At 40.4% G+C, this 21,127-nt stretch overlaps 1 protein-coding gene across 2 annotated transcripts in view; it reads right to left on the bottom strand.

The window, feature by feature from the left end:
* The window catches only part of LOC139753855 (carnitine O-palmitoyltransferase 1, liver isoform-like), a 222,979-nt gene that overhangs the window by 193,709 nt on the left and 8,143 nt on the right, over positions 1-21,127 (bottom strand). For both annotated transcript variants that reach the window (XR_011713780.1, XM_071670794.1), the window contains exon 3: positions 17,666-17,820. Coding sequence is in view for 1 of the 2 variants with exons in the window: in XM_071670794.1 (XP_071526895.1) it covers positions 17,666-17,820 (155 nt within the window). In the remaining variant the exon portion in view is untranslated. The remainder of the gene's footprint in view (positions 1-17,665; positions 17,821-21,127) is intronic.

The raw sequence follows: 21,127 nt of genomic DNA, 5'->3' as shown, positions 1-21,127 counted from the left end.
AAATATTACATAACTTATATGAAAATGCTCAAAAAGAAATATAATGAACGACGAATACACACTGCAAACGAAGTTCAACAAGGGAGAAGGAACCTTCGTATGTTTACAGCGACGAATGCCACGACAAGGCTGAGAGAGATACACCTAACATACAAACGAGACTGGCATAATGACAGACATGGCTCTGTGTGTACGCAATACGACTCTTAGGATAACCTTCCCTACCCACAGCTACTGGGTTTTTACCGTCATGCTGCCAGCACTCAAGAACCACCTACAAAAGTCTTAGCGCAATACATCACAAATACTTCTTGTATATATATGAAAGAAGAAAAAAAATTGTGACAACCATAATCAACTCCTTAATCATCATCCTTTTCGGTGTGACGGAGTCCGGATATCCTTAATATATCTTAAGGCTTATCAGCACTGGTTAAAGTAAGTGGGTCAACTCTTCGGTTCGCTGATAGATATCTATCTACCTATCTTTATCAGTGACGCCTGTTCCCTGTCCTTACATGTCTCTTTCCCATACACCATTCCAAACATTCCTCCACCATCTCTCTCCAGTACTCTTCCACCATATTCTCCCATGTTACAGGTGATCTTCCTCTCTCACCAACCCCTTTAATCGTAGTATCATACACTCTCCACATGCCCAAATCATCTAAAAGTATTACGTTGATAGGTGTTCTTGATAATAACTGGCCATTTTCATTAATATATATATAACAATGATCATTGTATTGACTGGAGTAATGCCATCTCAGTTATTTAACTCTAACTCCAGTACCACGAGAAATATCAATGAATCTTCTATCTTTGAATACACAAAGAATTATAACCTTGATATTAGTGAAGGTCTATACAAATTGGATAGCTTTATTGTTGATAAAATTTGTAAACAATTCCCCTTCTTGTTCACATAATCAGTTTATGATACGCTCGTTGTCTGTCTTGGACAATCATGTGTTTACCAAATGGCGTCCTAGCTGCGTCTCTTCGTTGTACATCAGCTGACTTATATTTCTTTCTTGTACCTCCCCTGATGATGTGATTATTACAAGAAAGTGCACTTGGGAACTTATCGCGTTTCATTTTCTCCGTGGACTCATAGGAATGAATATATATATATATATATATATATATATATATATATATATATATATATATATATATATATATATATATATATATATATATATATATTTTTTTTTTTATTTTTTTTTTTTTTATACTTTGTCGCTGTCTCCCGCGTTTGCGAGGTAGCGCAAGGAAACAGACGAAAGAAATGGCCCAACCCCCCCCCCCATACACATGTACATACACACGTCCACACACGCAAATATACATACCTACACAGCTTTCCATGGTTTACCCCAGACGCTTCACATGCCTTGATTCAATCCACTGACAGCACGTCAACCCCGGTATACCACATCGCTCCAATTCACTCTATTCCTTGCCCTCCTTTCACCCTCCTGCATGTTCAGGCCCCGATCACACAAAATCTTTTTCACTCCATCTTTCCACCTCCAATTTGGTCTCCCTCTTCTCCTCGTTCCCTCCACCTCCGACACATATATCCTCTTGGTCAATCTTTCCTCACTCATTCTCTCCATGTGCCCAAACCATTTCAAAACACCCTCTTCTGCTCTCTCAACCACGCTCTTTTTATTTCCACACATCTCTCTTACCCTTACGTTACTTACTCGATCAAACCACCTCACACCACACATTGTCCTCAAACATCTCATTTCCAGCACATCCATCCTCCTGCGCACAACTCTATCCATAGCCCACGCCTCGCAACCATACAACATTGTTGGAACCACTATTCCTTCAAACATACCCATTTTTGCTTTCCGAGATAATGTTCTCGACTTCCACACATTTTTCAAGGCTCCCAAAATTTTCGCCCCCTCCCCCACCCTATGATCCACTTCCGCTTCCATGGTTCCATCCGCTGACAGATCCACTCCCAGATATCTAAAACACTTCACTTCCTCCAGTTTTTCTCCATTCAAACTCACCTCCCAATTGACTTGACCCTCAACCCTACTGTACCTAATAACCTTGCTCTTATTCACATTTACTCTTAACTTTCTTCTTCCACACACTTTACCAAACTCAATCACCAGCTTCTGCAGTTTATCACATGAATCAGCCACCAGCGCTGTATCATCAGCGAACAACAACTGACTCACTTCCCAAGCTCTCTCATCCCCAACAGACTTCATACTTGCCCCTCTTTCCAGGACTCTTGCATTTACCTCCCTAACAACCCCATCCATAAACAAATTAAACAACCATGGAGACATCACACACACACATATATATATATATATATATATATATATATATATATATATATATATATTTTTTTTTTCTTTTTTTTTTCAAACTATTCGCCATTTCCCGCGTTAGCGAGGTAGCGTTAAGAACAGAGGACTGGGCCATTGAGGGAATATCCTCACCTGGCCCCCTTCTCTGTTCCTTCTTTTGGAAAATTAAAAAAAAATTGAGAGGGGAGGATTTCCAGCCCCCCGCTCCCTCCCCTTTTAGTCGCCTTCTACGACACGCAGGGAATACGTGGGAAGTATTCTTTCTCCCATATCCCCAGGGATAATATATATATATATATATATATATATATATATATATATATATAGCATGCCTGCCTCTTGCACAGGGGTCCCGGGTTCGATCCTGGCTGTTGGAGGTTTGTATGTTCTATGAAGGTGCGCGTTCATTTGCACTTTATTCGTGTATATATATATATATATATATATATATATATATATATATATATATATATATATATATATATTATCCCTGGGGATAGGGGAGAAAGAAGACATCCCACGTATTCCCTGCGTGTCGTAGAAGGCGACTTAAAGGGAAGGGAGCGGGGGGCTGGAAATCCTCCCCTCTCGTTTTTTTTTTTTTTGTTTTGTTTTCCAAAAAAGGAACAGAGAAGGGGGCCAGGTGAGGATATTCTCTAAAAGGTCCAGTCCTGTGTTCTTAACGCTACCTCGCTAACGCGGGAAATGGCGAATAGTATGAAAGATATATATATATATATATATATATATATATATATATATATATATATATATATATATATATATATATATATGTATATATATATATAAATATATATATATATATATATATATATATATATATATATATATATATATATATATATATTTATTCATTTATTTATTTTGCTTTGTCGCTGTCTCCCGCGTTTGAGAGGTAGCGCAAGGAAACAGACGAAAGAAATGGCCCAACCCACCCCATACACATATATATACATACACGTCCACACACGCAAATATACATACCTATACATCTCAATGTACACATATATATACACACACAGACACATACATATATATCCATGCACACAATTCACACTGTCTGCCTTTATTCATTCCCATCGCCTCACATGGAATACCATCCCCCTCCCCCCTCATGTGTGCGAGGTAGCGCTAGGAAAAGACAACAAAGGCCCCATTCGTTCACACTCATACATATATATATATATATATATATATATATATATATATATATATATATATATATATATATATATATATATATATATATATATATATAACTAGCCACTGACTTCATGATGAAGCAGATCTTATCGCTAGTGGTCATTTTTTATTTCGGCTGATTTAATATTCTTTCCTTCGCAAAACTGTGCCATAATACGTTTTCCTGTTCACATAAACCTCAGTCTCGGCTATAAGGAACTCCTTGTCACAACCGGCCGGTTCCGTCTCGACTGCGGGGAAGACGTTACCGTAACTGACTGATCTCATCTCAACATGAGGTGGCTTGTATCGTTATCTGTTCTGTCAGCTGTAAGGCAGCTTTCATCTCAGCTGTGAGAGAGATATTATCATAACCAGGATCTCTCTTGTCCTTAGCAGGGATGGCGTTCCGTCTCAGCAGTGATGTACGAGCTGCCGGACCTGTTTCAGTCTTGCAGTAAATCTTTATCGTATTCGAACCTTTGTGTTTCGGGTGTGGAAGATTCCATTGCATTTAGCCCGCTGTGTTCTCTTGGGTAATTTTCGTTGTAATCGGTTCATTCTAACTGATCCCAAGTACTTTATCACAATAACTGGCTTGTTCTTCCACATATATTTCATAGTCTGAATCGTAAAAGGTTTGTTCTGATTCAGCTGTGGAGCAAAATTCAACAAAATTCGCCACTTTCTACCTTTCAAGTCATTATCATCATAATCATCTCACACTCAGCTACGGTAGTTTCCACTGTAACCTGTTAATTCTAATTTTATTGATAAAAAGTTTTCATCACAACTGGCTAATTGTATCTCAGCTGAGAGAAACCTTCATCGTATTCTAGCCTGTGCTCACCTACCACCATGTAAAAAAGGTAAGAAAGGCCCAGTCACAGCAGCCTTCCCACACTTACTCTCCATCCTCTTTAACTTCCCAAACTTGTTCATTCTCACTTACAGTCTAATAATAAAGACGATGCCATGTTTCCTAACTTCGCTATGCCAAAAATATCAGAAAACATACACAATTATCAACATTTTAATATGAGCTACGAAATATTTGGAAGTATCGTTGAAAGTCAGCTAGATTGCTCAGAGATCAGCTTTAATCCAACAGTTTCACGTCTCGCAGAGCTGAACGGTAAGACAAGAAGTACACGACAGGTAGCAAGTCTATCCTCCGAAACCCAAGATACCGTCTTCATCAAAGCATAAACATCATCAGCATCTAAACATGACAATGAAAATAACATCAAAACATCTTCCTCAATTAGTAACGCAACCATAATATCCATACCACAGCTCAAGCTAATGGATTACAATTGCACTCAATAAGAAAACTGTCTTAGGGTACATCACATTATGGAACACTTGCTAGGTTGTCTGATACACCTTAATGCCTTTACATTTTCATGGGTTGTTTGGCCGTGCGCTGGCAATACCTTCTGCTCCAGAACAACCCTATTACAAAACTAAGATATATATATATATACATATATATATATATATATATATATATATATATATATATAGAGAGAGAGAGAGAGAGAGAGAGAGAGAGAGAGAGAGAGAGAGAGAGAGAGAGAGAGAGAGAGAGAATGTTTGGCTTCTGGGCCGGGTATTAATTTGATAGTGCTATTTGTAAATCGCTAAAACCTGATGGGATTAAGTATCTATTAGAATAAAGAAGATACCTAAACGCATAAAACTGGTCTACTATTCACAATATTACAGGGTTTGAAGGATTTTATCACCACACCAGCTACCATTTTCTTATTTTATATATCTGTAAAAAAAAACTGCTATAGATGAAAAGGAGGCATCTTAGAGGATTCTATTTGACACAGTTGTAAACAGATATGCATGGGCGAAAATACTAGGGGTCTGAAGGGGGATGCTCCCCCTAATATCAAAAACAGGACTCTCGTCGGGCAAATTTTTTTCGAGTTGTGGGTAAATACGTTGTTGGGTAATTCTGTACGAGTATAGGGTATTTTGGGAGTGCTGAATTCTAATTAATGTTAATAATGTCTAAAGAGGCGATACCTATATAATGGTCGGGCAATGACAAGACCATGCTTTATCTGTCGGGCACAGATACCTCATATAACCCATGGAAAACGAAGTTTCTCCCACTAAAGACATGATGAAAAGAAAACTGCCGAAAGAGCTCACTTCAACGTTCAACCCTATTTGCCTAACTACCTCCGACACTTACTCTTACATTACCCAATAAGTTATATTTTTGGAGAATAAAGGGTATCAGAAATTACGTAATCAACTGAAGAATTTCCATAACATTCGATTGGTTATATAGAAGTCTATTCCTGGCACGGACATAATAAGTAAAACAAAGGAGCGTTGAACAATACCCCGAGATGATGAGCTATCAAGCAGTTCGAACCCCCACGGTCTAACGGAATATAGAATCCCTTGTATGATCACCAAACACTATTTGGAATATCACTGGTACTGAGGTGAAACATGACCAAAAAAACGTTGCTAGTAAGAATCTACTTTAGCTCCGCACCGAAATTACTTCCGGGAAATGGCTACGTTATGTTTTAGGCGTTTAATATAGTTCGTTGTGATTACGGAAATATTGTCTGAAAATCGAACTCTCGTATCTTTCGTCCTGAACGATATTATACACAGCGATAATAATGCATGGGGGTGGGGGGAAAGAGAGAGAGAGAGAGAGAGAGAGAGAGAGAGAGAGAGAGAGAGAGAGAGAGAGAGAGAGAGAGAGAGAGAGAGAGAGAGAGAGAAGCTAATCAATATAAAGTAGGCACACTTGAAAATTAACGTTTTTTAAAAAAAAAACTTACCTTCCTAGCAGTCAAGATTTATCTTAACTTTCAGTATTGTCGTCGAAATATATCAGTCACACCCATGAGAATGCATCGGCATGATGGCGCCGAATGTCAACACAGATGACGTATTAGATCCTTTGCCAACGATGAACTGAATATGGATATATTTCTACCATTATTTTGGTTACCAGGTGAGATTCGGAGGTTTTTACATGAACTGTGGATATTCTACCATATATTATTTACTTTTACATTAAGGCCACATTTTCTCCCTAATATACATAATCTTATCGCCTTATATTGCAATAAAATATGCTCTAAATCATACTCCGTAACTATTATTGAAGAATCAAAACATTACCTTAGCACTGTACATCAAAATCAGTCAATACTGAAAGCTAATTGCGATGCAGAGCTATTCTAGACAATTACCATATTGATATATGAATCATCATCACGTTACGGTACGTTACCCTGCGTCGCCTGGCTAGAATAACCATTAATCACCATGAAATGACGAGACTTTCAGGATACAAATGACTTTAAATGTTTTCCAAAATATAAAACCATTTCTAATGGAAGTAACGTGTAATGCCTGAAGGTGACATTGTATCTAAGCCATTTACGGTCATCATATACAGCAATATTTCCACTGTTTGTTTATCAGTCACAGAATTCTGCAACCATTCTTTTCCTGGTCTTCATTCTCACTTTCTCCACTTTTTCCAGTTTCAACCCCACACGGTGTGAGTGACGCGTGAGTGCAGCAATGAGTAACACAAGAGCACAGCCATGTGAGACATGTGAGTACAGCCATGAGTGATGATAACCTGGTATGAGGCAGTTTCTACTTCCAAGACCCAAATAATCACTTTGACCTGACCCACAGCAAAGTCCAGGTTGTATTTTCTTATTCGTAATCACTTTATAACCCGATCAAACGAGTTTCCAAGTTATTCCTTGAATTTCTTTTTTCAAAATCCACATGTTTGTAAGTCTGAATACTTTATATGATGTTTTCTCTACACCATCAATTACTTGCACAATAATTTTCCCGTCTGATTTGCTAAGTTCACACATTTAAAGTTAATGTTAAAAAGTCTAATGTTAATGATCATCTAGTCTAAATAACGTATTACACAACCAGGATACTGTACACTATATATTTTGTCTTAGCAACGCGGACAGCAGTACTTGACGGTGTGGACCCGGTATCTGCAGGGTGGGGGCGAGGTTTGGTAGCAAAGGGTCACGACCGGTGGTTCGACCATCGACCGGTTGTTTGACTGGGTCATAGTTGACAAAAACTTGATTGCCGGCGTCTCAATTACTGCTGTAATCAAATCTAATGCTTTTCAATCTTCCATATAAATGATGATTATTGTTCAATTAATTACATTGCATAGGTTAAGCTCATGTCAACAGGGCTCACTGACGTCGCAAACGAGTAGACGGGACAACAGTCATTTGTCTGTAACATGTCATGTTGGCCGATGTAACAACGGGTCGAGCCCCAGACTCGCTCGGTCACCTGAAACTATCAACAAAAATGACGTCATCGAGACATCTGCTGCCAGACGTCTCGATTCTTTCTCGTAATTAATAAGGGTTGCTCTTATAAGCTTATCAGGAAGTAGGGCCTAATTTTTCTTTTGAATTACCTTTGCTGGGTTAGGCTTGTATTTGTGTTGCTAAGTTTTTAGTGCCCATCTACTGACCTTTGATCTTCATATACATAGGCGCGTAACCAGGATTTGGCCAGTGGGAGAGGACCAATTACTAACTCATGATGATGATAAAATGCTCAAAACAAGAGTTATATTAAGGCTGTTGTATGGAAGTAGGTTTACTATGAGACCCGTGACCATTTTCCCGATAAACACAAATTTGGCATTTCATAAAACAAATGACAGCTATGATCAAGGGAACGTGACATTAAACGTGATTTTGCAGACATAAAATTTCTATGACAGATATATGTCAGCATATAAGAATGCAGTGAAACAAAGTTGCCCCACAGGTCACCTGTATACATCACAGAAACAGTGAAGTAGACGTAAAAATACGTTTATTATTCCTTTTCAGGGACTAAAAGGGTTTTACTAATAGGTACGTTAATAACCTGCTATCACTATTATGTGTATTGTACAGTTTAGTACTGTGTATTGTATAGCTCAAGAGGGGGAGAGGACTGTTTCTTTTGTATCCCCCCCCCCCCTTCCTTCCTTAACTACACCCCAGACTTGAATGGAGTGATACAGTCATTTTATCATTTCTGCTTTTTTAATGTTTTGCATCAACAAATAAAGTGTGAACTAAATGTCCTATGTTCATTTTCAATTTATTCCTGATATACACGAGATGTTTCGGGCACACGAACACTGCCCATCTTCAATCAAACTGGTTCGAAATGATAAAACCCAATATAAAGAACAAAACAGGAGTGAATCTCATTTTGACTGAGAGAGAGAGAGAGAGAGAGAGAGAGAGAGAGAGAGAGAGAGAGAGAGAGAGAGAGAGAGAGAGAGAGAGAGAGAGAGAGAGAGAGAGAGAGAGAGAATGATATAATTTCCTTCGTAAGTCATCATACACATAACAATCTCTTTTCATTATTAGAAGAGACAGACGGGAAAGACCTTTCCTCGTCTGATCTCCCATATCTGCTGACACAAGGCTGGGTGTCAAATCTTTCCGACGGTATTCAGTACCCTCCCTCCCCTCTACCCACAGCTCCTCTACTGCCATTTAAGCATGTTTGACTCAACTGGGAGTTTTTCACGGTCATGTCTGGTCATCTTTAGTTCTTAGTTTACATTTAACTCCGCTGCCAATCACAACCTCGCCTCTCATTTATGCCCATCCTCAACCAATGACAAAGGGACAAAGGATAATTTTCCCCTCTGCTATTAAAACACTTCAAAATTAACTCATACGCCTTTCTTCGCAATTACATCCTCGAATACACAAGTTCACGTTACCCTCCAACAGTAATCATTACTCCGTTAGCCTCCTGGTCAGCTACCTACCCAGCCATTAACACCCATGTACCGAGTCTCTCCATCTCTTTACGGGTCTACCTTTTCTCCACGAGCTTTCACCCATACAACCACTGACTTGCATATATGGCATCTAAATACTGCTCCAATTATCTCCATATTAATGTGGTTTATCAGAGAGTAACATTCGCAGAAATCTATTTGATAAGCCCAATTTTCGCGATTTCGAGCTGCTAACCTTTAATAGGCTGTGTTCATTTCTTTTCTTCTTCTTTAACATCTTTTTGAAAGCGCTCATGAATCACAAAATCGATAGTTCATAAGGGAGACTATTTTCATACGCTCAGAATAGAGATATTAAGGGGGTAGGAGGGAAGAAACGCCCTTTGTATGGCAGGTCGAGAAGAGTGGTGGCATATTTACCTTGGGTAGCATATGTACAAACAGTGGTTCTACGACAAACAAAATGAAGAATAGAACTATAAATAACCATTGATGACATACATATGTGATGGTTGTCAATCGTGAGGGATGAGCGACATCAGCTGAAGAGTGTTAGATCAAATAGTTGGGGAGTGTTGAGTTCGAGCGGTGGGAATGTTGAACGTTGAATGCACAGAGGATTGCAAAAACATGGGCTTAAGCAAGAACAAAAACCGACAGAGAAACTACCATGTGAGGGCCGTAGGAAGCTGTAATGTATACTTAGGACTATGAGAAGCGAGAACCCCAGGAAGACATTGTCACTCCAAAGAATGTGCGACTGAGGCAATCCCAGCCGAAAGTGTTGGGCGAGGAATGTGAGGCGGCAGTGTCCTTGAAGGACAATATCAATTAAAGAAACGTGGATATCATTTATACACGAGAGAACCCAGTCACCAAAGTCATATTCTTGGCGCTTATCCAAGAGCGCTGGCCGTAAGTTCTCGGATAAGATAATAACATCTGGAAACATGGCTGTTAATTATCCGCCACACCACACTGACACTACAGGCGAGCAACACGTAAAGGCAGGGGCGCTGAAGGCTAAATGAAGCCACCTGCTGGAAATGAAGTTTGGAAAAACTCGATAAAAAGGAATTATGGAATCGTATAATTACAATGACTGATCAAAACAGCTCTCATACGCCAGGCAACAGGTACTATCCAAGCCGCTGCTGGTATCCTCAATGTTGTTGATCCATATTCATCCACAGCTGAAGGATCCTCCAGCACTCTTGTAGCCACTCAAGACAAGAGCACAACAGTATTCAATTAGTCTCTCTTAAGTATCCAGAAGCGTATTATATGCACTATTTTATCCAGACTCCTTTTGAACAGAACATCAAAAAAAATGGGAAGATATCATACAGTGAAAACGATAAATGATATCCTTTTTTCCAAGATAGCGGTGACTTATCGAACGATCAATAACACATAAGATTTACGAACCAAAAACGCGTTTTACCGATGTTTATCATCGTATAATATTGATAGAATATTCACCAGAACCTTAGTAACGTAACTTAACTAGGGTTAGTTAACCTGGGTTTAGTTAGAATGATTCTGGTGAATGTTGCTGTGTGTTGACTCCCATACCTGATGTTTCGAGAACAGAAAAAGGAAAAATCCAATAATCGGTCATAGACAGACCTGTGCCATATGGTTGAGGGGAAATTAACGCTTTACCTATTGTTTACACCCTTATTGAAATGTGAAAATGCGTCGTGTCGTTCTCATTTGCGTATACTGTATACGACTATGCATCATTAGGACTATGGTATATCTGTACTGGTACATATTCCCAGATACCAGCCTAAGCCGTATCTTATCTTTCCTGTATCACATTAACGCTGAATTGTACGTAAACACTTGATGTGACTGGTAGCTACCCAGTAACAATCATGTTCGTCAGTAACAGTTGTTCAGTAAAAACATTTCTTTGATATCAAATGTAAAGTATACGCTTCTGAATCCACATACAGTGCCTCAACAGGTCTGCGTATATAAGACAACAAAAATGAAGGCAAACATGGCACGTTAACAGGAAAAGAAGCAATCCTAAATCCATTTTTTTCTTTTTCTTTTTGCTATTTCTACGGAGCAAATCTGTTTCAGCTGTCACTGAACTGAAACTACTGTGTTCTCTTAAGATCCCCTATGTTTTGGTGTCCTATTCCCCGGTGTAGCTGAAGTGATGTGTAATCCAAGCCTACCATGTACCCGTGCCCCCATCTATGAGGCTGCATGTAGGCCTAATAAATGGTGCGGGTGCAGACAGTATGGTGTGACTTAAAATGGCTGCCAGGAAATGAATAGGCAACGGGACCAGCCGCTCAGGTTCGGGAAGCCCCACTACTTTTGGCCACATCTCCTACCCCCTTGCTAACCCATACCTTTACCCTACTTCCAAAAGGTTACGCTATTATGTATCTTTCTGAGCTGTTCAGCAGCGCTTCACAATGCCATGACATCTTCCGTCCACTGGTCACGCCTCTACGAAATACCAAGATCAAATATCCTACGAGCGCATCCGTATTATCAAGTCAGCTCCTCAAAGCCGTCATGATGATGAAATCATGAAGACAAAGACGCGCAGGACACAATGAGGACAGTGAGGTCAACGTTGCATCATCAGCTCATCAACAAGATTTGTGAGCACTGCATGTTATGAATAACAATGTCCCAGTTTCATCCGACGAATCATAATCTCTAATGATACGAGACAGTTAACATCAAGGTTAATTAGAAATCCTCCCACTGTAAATACGTATAATCCTAAAATTAATCCTAATGCCATTAATGATAGCAATGCCAAAATTTCTTTGTGGATGATAATATCTCCCCTCTACCTTACCCTGAAGCGGTTGTTCCTTTACTCCAATTCCAGACGGATTTCATCACAAAAATCAGTTTGAATAAGCAATGATACCTGACACCTGAAAAGCCTAAGAAGTCCGCGCAGGAGAGAGAGAGAGAGAGAGAGAGAGAGAGAGAGAGAGAGAGAGAGAGAGAGAGAGAGAGAGAGAGAGAGAGAGAGAGAGGACCATCTTGGTGTAGCTGTTACCGTTGTTAACCACGATGACATTTACAGGGCTCCCGCGGTCGCACACATGCATTCAAATCCTGGTTGGGGGTCGGTCCATAATCAACCAAGCTGTTCACCCTATATATATATATATATATATATATATATATATATATATATTAGTGTTTTAGATATCTGGGAGTGGATCTGGCAGCGGATGGAACCATGGAAGCGGAAGTGAATCACAGGGTGGGGGAGGGGGCGAAAATCCTAGGAGTCTTGAAGAATGTGTGGAAGTCGAGAACATTATCTCCGAAAGCAAAAATGGGTAGGTTTGAAGGAATAGTGGTTCCAACAATGTTGTATGGTTGCAAGGCGTGGGCTATGGATAGAGTTGTGCGCAGGAGGGTGGATGTGCTGGAAATGAGATGTTTGAGGACAATATGTGGTGTGAGGTGGTTTGATCGAGTAAGTAATGTAAGGGTAAGAGAGATGTGTGGAAATAAAAAGATCGTGGTTGAGAGAGCAGAAGAGGGTGTTTTGAAATGGTTTGGGCACATGGAGAGAATGAGTGAGGAAAGATTGACCAAGATGATATATGTGTCGGAGGTGGAAGGAACGAGGAGAAGTGGGAGACCAAATTGGAAGTGGAAAGATGGAGTGAAAAAGATTTTGAGTGATCGGGGCCTGAACATGCAGAAGGGTGAAAGGCGGGCAAGGAATAGAGGGAATTGGATCGATGTGGTATACCGGGGTTGACGTGCTGTCAATGAATTATATTAGGGCATGTGAAGCGTCTGGGGTAAACCATGGAAAGTTCTGTGCGGCCTGGATGTGGAAAGGGAGCTGTGGTTTCGGGCATTATTGCATGACAGCTAGAGACTGAGTGTGAACGAATGGGGCCTTTGTTGTCTTTTCCTAGCGCTACCTCGCACACATGAGGGGGGAGGGGGATGTTATTCCATGTGTGGCGAGGTGGCGATGGGAATGAATAAAGGCAGACAGTGTGAATTGTGTGCATGTGTATATATGTATGTGTCTGTGTGTGTATATATATGTGTACATTGAGATGTATGGGTATGTATATTTGCGTGTGTGGACGTGTATGTATATACATGTGTATGGGGGTGGGTTGGGCCATTTCTTTCGTCTGTTTCCTTGCGCTACCTCGCAAACGCGGGAGACAGCGACAAAGTAAAATTAATAAATATATAAATAAATATATATTAGCCTAAGGCAGGTACCCAATTTAACGACCAACTCCTTGGGAAGGATGAACACCTTGGTTGATTGTGAACCGTATATATTAGTGAGTCATACGGTGGGTTAGGGGGCGAAGGTTCTGGGGACGATTAAGAATGTGTGGAAAGGAAGTTATCTGGGAGGGCAAAAATGGGTATGTCTGAAGGTATACTAGTCCCATCAATATCATATGGATGTGAATCATGGGCAATAGATTAATCTGTGCGAAGGAGGGTGAGCTTGTTGGAAAATGAAATATTTGAGGATATGTAGTGTTACGTAGTTTGATCGAGTGAGTAGCGAAAGGGTAAGAGAGCTACGTGGTAATAAAGAGTGTGGTTGGGAGAGCTGATAAGGGTGTGCTAAATGGTTTGGACAAATGGAGATAATGAGTTAGGAAAGGTTGACAAAGATTATGTGTCAGAAGTGGAGGGAAAAAGTGGAACGAGGAGACTAAATTGGAGATGGAAGGATGGAGTGAAAAACATTTTAAGCTATTGGGGCCAGAACATAATGAGGGTGAAAGGCATACACGGAATTAAGTGAATTGGAACGATGTGGTAGCTATACTGGGACCCACATGCTGTCAGTGGACTGAACCAGGGAATGTGAAACATGTTGGGTAAACCATGGAAGGGTCTGGTTTCAGCGCATTACATATGACAGCTAGAAAATGGGAGTGAGCAGATGTGACCTTTCTTTATCTGTCCCTGGCGCTACATCGCTAACGCAAGCACGGCGACCAAGTATATATGCATATATGTATATATATATATATATATATATATATATATATATATATATATATATATATATATATATATATATAAACAGAAGTAGACCACATACCTGGCGATTTTCAGTTCGATCGACACAGGGATATGATCCAAAATAGCACACAATCTTCAACTTTCACCAGGCTCACTTAAACTCTGAAGTTGTTGATGATATCCACTTCCTACAACACTGAAGCAGTGTGTCAAAAAGCTACGGGTACTTGAGCCCCTCGCCACATACCGGAAGCTGTCAATGAATCATAGCATATATGTCTTTTACCACCACAAGGCCACTGCTGACGCCACTGTGGTCGCTTCTGACTGTAACAACTGCAACACTGCTCAATGTACAATGTTCGCTACACTGATACCATGACTTCTGGTCGCTACTGACCACACAATGGGCACTACTGACTCCACCAGGGCCGCTCGTGAGCTGACAAGCCACTAATGAAGTACCATGTTTTATTGTAACAACATCGACTGTGTGTGTAGTGATCTATGAATAAATAAAAGTGACACTCCTTTCATTACCACTCCAACAACTACCACCATCACCATTACACTAATACTTCGATTAATTATTACTGCTACTACAAAAACAACAGTAAATAATGATAATGACAATAAATAATAATAATAATAATAATAATAATAATAATAATAATAATAATAATAATAATAATATAATAATAATAATAATGATAATAATAACAACAACAACATGTATCCTCTCCGTCCTTAGCTTGGCAACGCCAGAAATAAAGGAACCACGTCCCTGTTCGTACACACTTATTCTAGTTATGTATAATGTCCGGAAACGAAGGGTTCATCATCCGTTTATCTCGTCTGGATTGACATCACGTCGCCTCTGTGCCCCTATCGCAGATGATAGGCACATTCTTCGAGTCTCTATACATGAATACGAATACATTTCACATACTTATGTTACGACAACTGTTAGTCATGGCACCGATGTGTCTGAAGACACTTATCTTCACGTCTTATGGTCTTATCATGTTTGCAAAGACAAGCGACAAATCAATCGAAGAGATGCTCCTCATGAAATTTGGCGACGACCCTTCACTTCAGGGAAACTGAGGATTGCCTTTATAAATTGCGCCTTTCACTGCTAACCGCAGATAATACTCAGGGGGTGTAGGATCTGGCGACCATGGTGGCCAAACGTCCTCTGAAATTATTCTGTCCCCAAACACATCGCGCAGTAAACTCCTGGGGGACAAGAGCTGTGTGTGTGCAGTAGCGCCGTCCTGTTGGTACTTAAGTAGCCGCAAGCAATTTCGTTATAATCTTAAATGCCCACATGAGGGAGTAAATAATCAATTCACAATAAAGTTCCGACTTGACTGTGTCACTGAAGACTGTGAAGTCAATTTACTGATTTCGTGATATGGCGCACATCACACCGACCTTCTGATCCTGTAATGCTGTCTCCTTGATCTTTCGTGGATTTACCAGCCAACAAAACGCGGCTGTTTTGGGTGTTGACGAAACCGGACAAACGAAACCACACCTCAAAGGTAAAGTGACGTCCAGAATATCCTCTAGATTGACAGGATTAAAGTATTTAATAAACCATCGGCAATATTCAACACGCTTGACGTTGTTACTTTCAATTTAGGCACAGATGGTATCTTGTAGGGATGAAGGTGCAACTGCTTCTTCAACACTCTACGTGTGCTACCGTACGAAACGCTCGTCTGCAGAGCCAATTTACAAACGGACTTTCTTGAGCTTTGCACAATGCGATCCGAAATATCCAGTAAGTTCTCCTGTGTTGCTACGGCCGACCAACCGGATCTCGGCTCGTCCGCAAACTGATCCGGTTTTACAAAACTTGGCATTGGACCGCCGCGCTTAGTTCCGATGTGGTTCGGGAGCGTCGGGATAATTTTGAGCAACCTTCCTTTGCTTCGCCTGTATCTTAAGGATCTCCACTACGTAAAAGATGCTCCACCAAACACGCGACAAAACCATTTTCACATCAATAACTGTCAGCATCCGGACACGTCTGCGCTCCTTGAAACACAAGTGACACAGCGTGAAGAACGAATGGGAGAAGGCTGTGGGTGGAGGTGGGGGCGTGTCGATCACCGTACGTGTCAAAAATCACTTAGGCCAATTCTTGTATCAATAATAATATGAACGAGGCAGTTTTATCGTTTGTAGTGTAGGTGCGTAGTGACTTTTGGCTCAACCTGTACAATGTTTCATTCTATATCATGGGCGCCTCTCATCCCCCTGAATGTCTCCTACCCGCCCTTCGCTTACTGAAGCAGATCATCTTGCTTATTGCTCTTTAGGGAACAGCACATGCACTCTGCCATCTCCTCGGGCACCTCAGCTTGGGCCGCACAAACGGTGAATAACCTGACTAAACAGTCAACGATACCGTCATACCATTTTCTGAGAAACACTTGCAAATACTGATCACTCCTCACAATACGCCATATTTCTACAACTGCTACTACTACTTCTGACCCTACTACTACTACGACACTGCTACTTTTAATATACTATTCATAGTCAACACTAGATAAAACACACTTTTTCAGTGACATAGCCAAAATGAAAGCAAATATTTTCCCTCGTGGCTAAGGGGAGATGGATTAACTAATTGTACCTCACGCAGTAGGCAGAAGGGTGTCATGGTGAAGTGACTTAGTCGAACCAAATCTGTTCTTAAAACAGGTTGAAAAAACACACTTCTCCATTACGACATAATATTACACGAAATACTTGATATTCCACAGAATAATGTGGAATCTGCCTGAATGACATTATCTCCCAAACGAGTCCACATTTTAAAGCATTCCTTCCACAGTGACTTAGGTGACGGATTCTGCTAAAGGAGAACTATCCTCGAGCCAACTTCTTAGTTATGAGTGAAGTAACACAAGACTCGCATACACGGTCAATGCGCTCTCAAGCATTTGAATGAACCTTAAATTTCGCACCTATCAACTGAAACATGCCGAGGTGACTCTTAAGTATACCAATTATAATGAATTAATTCAAGAGCAGAATGACCAATGCATTCGAGTACATCAGTTCATAACCTGACTGAAAAAATTGCTGAAATACACAAGAAAACTTTGGTAACGTTTAATGATACACCGACGAGCAGACCCAAGTGTCCCAATTTGATGTACCAGCGAACATACTGTATGTGCTTATTGGCAATGTGTTCTGGTATGTTAGTGTATCGCAAATAATGTTCATAGGCAAGGCAAGACAAGAGGTAGAATACATCATTTAGTGGACTCACTTGTGGGCAAAGGCAAGGAGTTAACAGCCTTCTTGAGGTACACGGTGATGGCTTGGCCTGAGGCGGGCTCGTACTCCAGCAGGTAGACAGAGAACGCGCAAGCCACTCCCAGGTTGTTGGTAGATGTCGGCCACACACCATTACGGATTGAATTCCTGCGTGATAACAAGAGGTAATGATAACACGATGAAACTGTTTCTCGTACAATGGCATATATATATCATTAAGGATCATGCTAAACACATTGTTCCCTTGGGAGATAATGTGTCCAGCATCATCCATCATTACTTTATGATACCTAAATGATCAAAAATATATATTGAAAAAATTAAACTCAGTTTCTAGAAAAAAGAGAGATTCTATATCATGAATATAAACTTACAGTTCTTATGAAAATAGAATGTGTTGACAAATAAAGACTACAGCATCCACGGCTTCATTTCCAGTGGTGGAATTTACGCATTGTGGGATATATTCTTCGATCCAGTTTCAGAACGTCAAGAGATTTAGAAGACAAATTAATATCAAGGCTTATAAGGATACTCTATAAAGAAGAAAATAATAGCAGCACTATATGGAGTAGCAAGTGATTGTGTGACCGGTCTGAACATACTGTAGCTCAGATGACTAACTCCATGGCCCTAATTAAAGAAGCTGTAACGTCTAACTTTCTTCTGCAGAACTGTTGTATTTCTTACCCCACCAAACTATACGAAACTAATACTGACAGTCATAATTAGACTTTCACTGTCAAAATCTGACGATCATAGAAAAGTTACCGGAGCAAACTTAGTCAGCGTTCAAAATACAAGAGCTTTTATACCTCAGCAAAATTAAGTAAATCAGACTAAACGCTTATCTCTCCACGCTACTGACCCAGCTCAACTTCCCCAGGAGGACTGCATAGGCTTTGCCCTCTTCCCTTATAGTCTACCTTCAATCTGGCGACTAAAAGGGGAGGGAGCGGGGGGGGCTGGAAACCCTTCCCTCTCGTCTTTTTTTTTTTTTTATTTTCCAAAAGAGGAACAGAGAAGAGGGGCAACTGAGGATATTCCCTCAAAAGCTCAGTCCTCTGTTCTTAACGCTACCTCGCTAACGCGGGAAATAGCAGAGTATGAAACAAAAACAAAAAAAAAGTTTCACTCGCACCGCTTGAACGTTTGGCTGCAGCCATGGTTACAAATGCAACACACTACCTTGATACAGGAAGCATCATCCACTACTTCATCGGTTAATTCAGTGCACGCAATCCAGCCTAAATTTGGTTATACAGCAATACTTTTTTTTATGTGTCCTCGAAGCTTATGTCTTTCACTAACGGTAAAAGACGAGGGACTGATTTTGCGAATGTGTAAAGCGCTAGACATTAATGGTTATTCAGCGCTTTTTCTCATGAAAATGATATCTGACAACACGCATGGAGCTCTATACTCTGGCTTTCTTTTTAACCAACGTACATGATTTATCAACACGTAAAAGAAAACGGCCAGATAAGCTTCACCCATTGGTAGACTCATCGGCCTCTCAGTGAAAGCCTTGTCATCGGACACGAACAAACTTTAGGTTAACTCGAGCCGAGTTACAAGGTGTCGGCTGGTTAAGCCTGTCACAGCTGTGGTGCTTTATCCCAGCCGTCTGTCTGCCCACGTCGGGGATCGAACCGACACCAGCGGATTAGCAGTCGACAACGCTATCCACAACACGTTCAGGATACTGATGATATTGGAAGACCAATTCAATACGCAAATTACCACTAAGAGTTGGTCAGACTAATGCAAGTTAAAACCAAAGATATAATTACGGATATTGAAGATCTGGTATCTTGCGTGACATGAAATAATGACGTGATTCCTTGTAATAAAAGAGACTCTTAACCAATAAATATCGTGGATCCTCCCTGCCTTTGGCATGGCGTCATCTGAAGAACACTCCTCGTAATTCAGGTCAGTTCAACGAAACGTCGACTCCACACATATAGCGCACGTTATGTAAGACTTCAGATCACATTCTTTAAAATACCAACTGGCGAGGTAACGCAGGGACGAGGAAGTGCGTGCCCAGCCGTCCACATGGAGACTCATCCCCTTGAACTCTGCTAATGGCGATGGCGGCAGGGTGGTGCCTAGCTCCCAGAGCTGTGCCAACAATCCTAGCCACGCAAGCCACGCGGCCTTCCCTTCATCCGTCACTCAACAAATCGTGGTTCACTCATTAATTTACGGATCATCTGGCTTCCTTGGAAGTACCTTACATCCCATCGTGAAATGATAATGGTCTATGTATAAGAAAAAAGAATTACATATCCACCTAAATCACACGTACCGTTGGAAATTAGTGCACCATAAACTATACCACTGACCTTCGTTCGTCTGGTCATAAGTCCGCAAGCAGCTGTCTTACACACACGCTTGCCAATAATGCCCCAAAAACGTCCATTAAGTTTATATATATATATATATATATATATATATATATATATATATATATATATATATATATATATATATATATATATGTTATCCCTGGGGATATTCCCTGCGTGTCGTAGAAGGCGACTAAAAGGGGAGGGAGCGGGTGGCTGGAAATCCTCCCCTATCGTTTTTTTTTTTTTCAATTTTCCAAAAGAAGGAACAGAGAAGGGGGCCAGGTGAGGATATTCCCTCTTAGGCCCAGTCCTCTGTTGTTCACGTTACCTCGCTAATGCGGGAAATGGCGAATAGTATGAAAGAAAAAAAGAAATATATATATATATATATATATATATATATATATATATATATATATATATATATATATATATATATATATAATGTTCTAAATGGTCGATTAGTGGTCATTTGCGAGTGCAACTGTCATCTTTATATCGGTGAAGGAGGTACTGACCAACAATGGCTTACAATGAGTACGGTGAGTGTGGTAACCCCAGTGAACCGTATCACGGGTTCAAGCGGAAGTCTAACATCACAGTCCAAGCTAGGCAGATGGCCAAAACTGCCCTAGTTAAGAGCTGGCAGATGGTAGGGACGCCCCCGAGTGAAGGTTTGTGCTCTCTCTCTCTCTCTCTCTCTCTCTCTCTCTCTCTCTCTCTCTCTCTCTCTCTCTCTCTCTCTCTCTCTCTCTCTCTCTCTCTCTCTCAAAAGTTTATCATGGCCATAACTTGCCCTCCATCACAGTCCATTTCGTAGAAGTTTTCTGAAAGTAAGATCTGAATAATTTGAAACGGAAGTGAACGTAGAGCAATGGATTAACATTAAAGAATGCGAATACCATATCATATGTCACTACGTTACAAATAGTATACAAATGATTAAGTAATTAAGTAAGTGTGTGTCCAAACATGAGGCATACCCTAGCTTTGGCCTAATGTAGGATATGAAAAGCTTGCAGAATATTTCCTATTTACGTGAATACATTTCTAATATCTGCTTAAAGACAATTTGTCTCCACTTATTCTCCTGGTGG

This window comes from Panulirus ornatus, chromosome 15 (genome assembly GCF_036320965.1).
Source record: "Panulirus ornatus isolate Po-2019 chromosome 15, ASM3632096v1, whole genome shotgun sequence".
In the NCBI taxonomy this organism is placed as follows: Eukaryota; Metazoa; Arthropoda; class Malacostraca; order Decapoda; family Palinuridae; genus Panulirus; species Panulirus ornatus.
The sequence above is the reverse complement of the archived record's forward strand: the minus strand, read 5'-3'. Positions and strand labels throughout refer to the sequence as shown.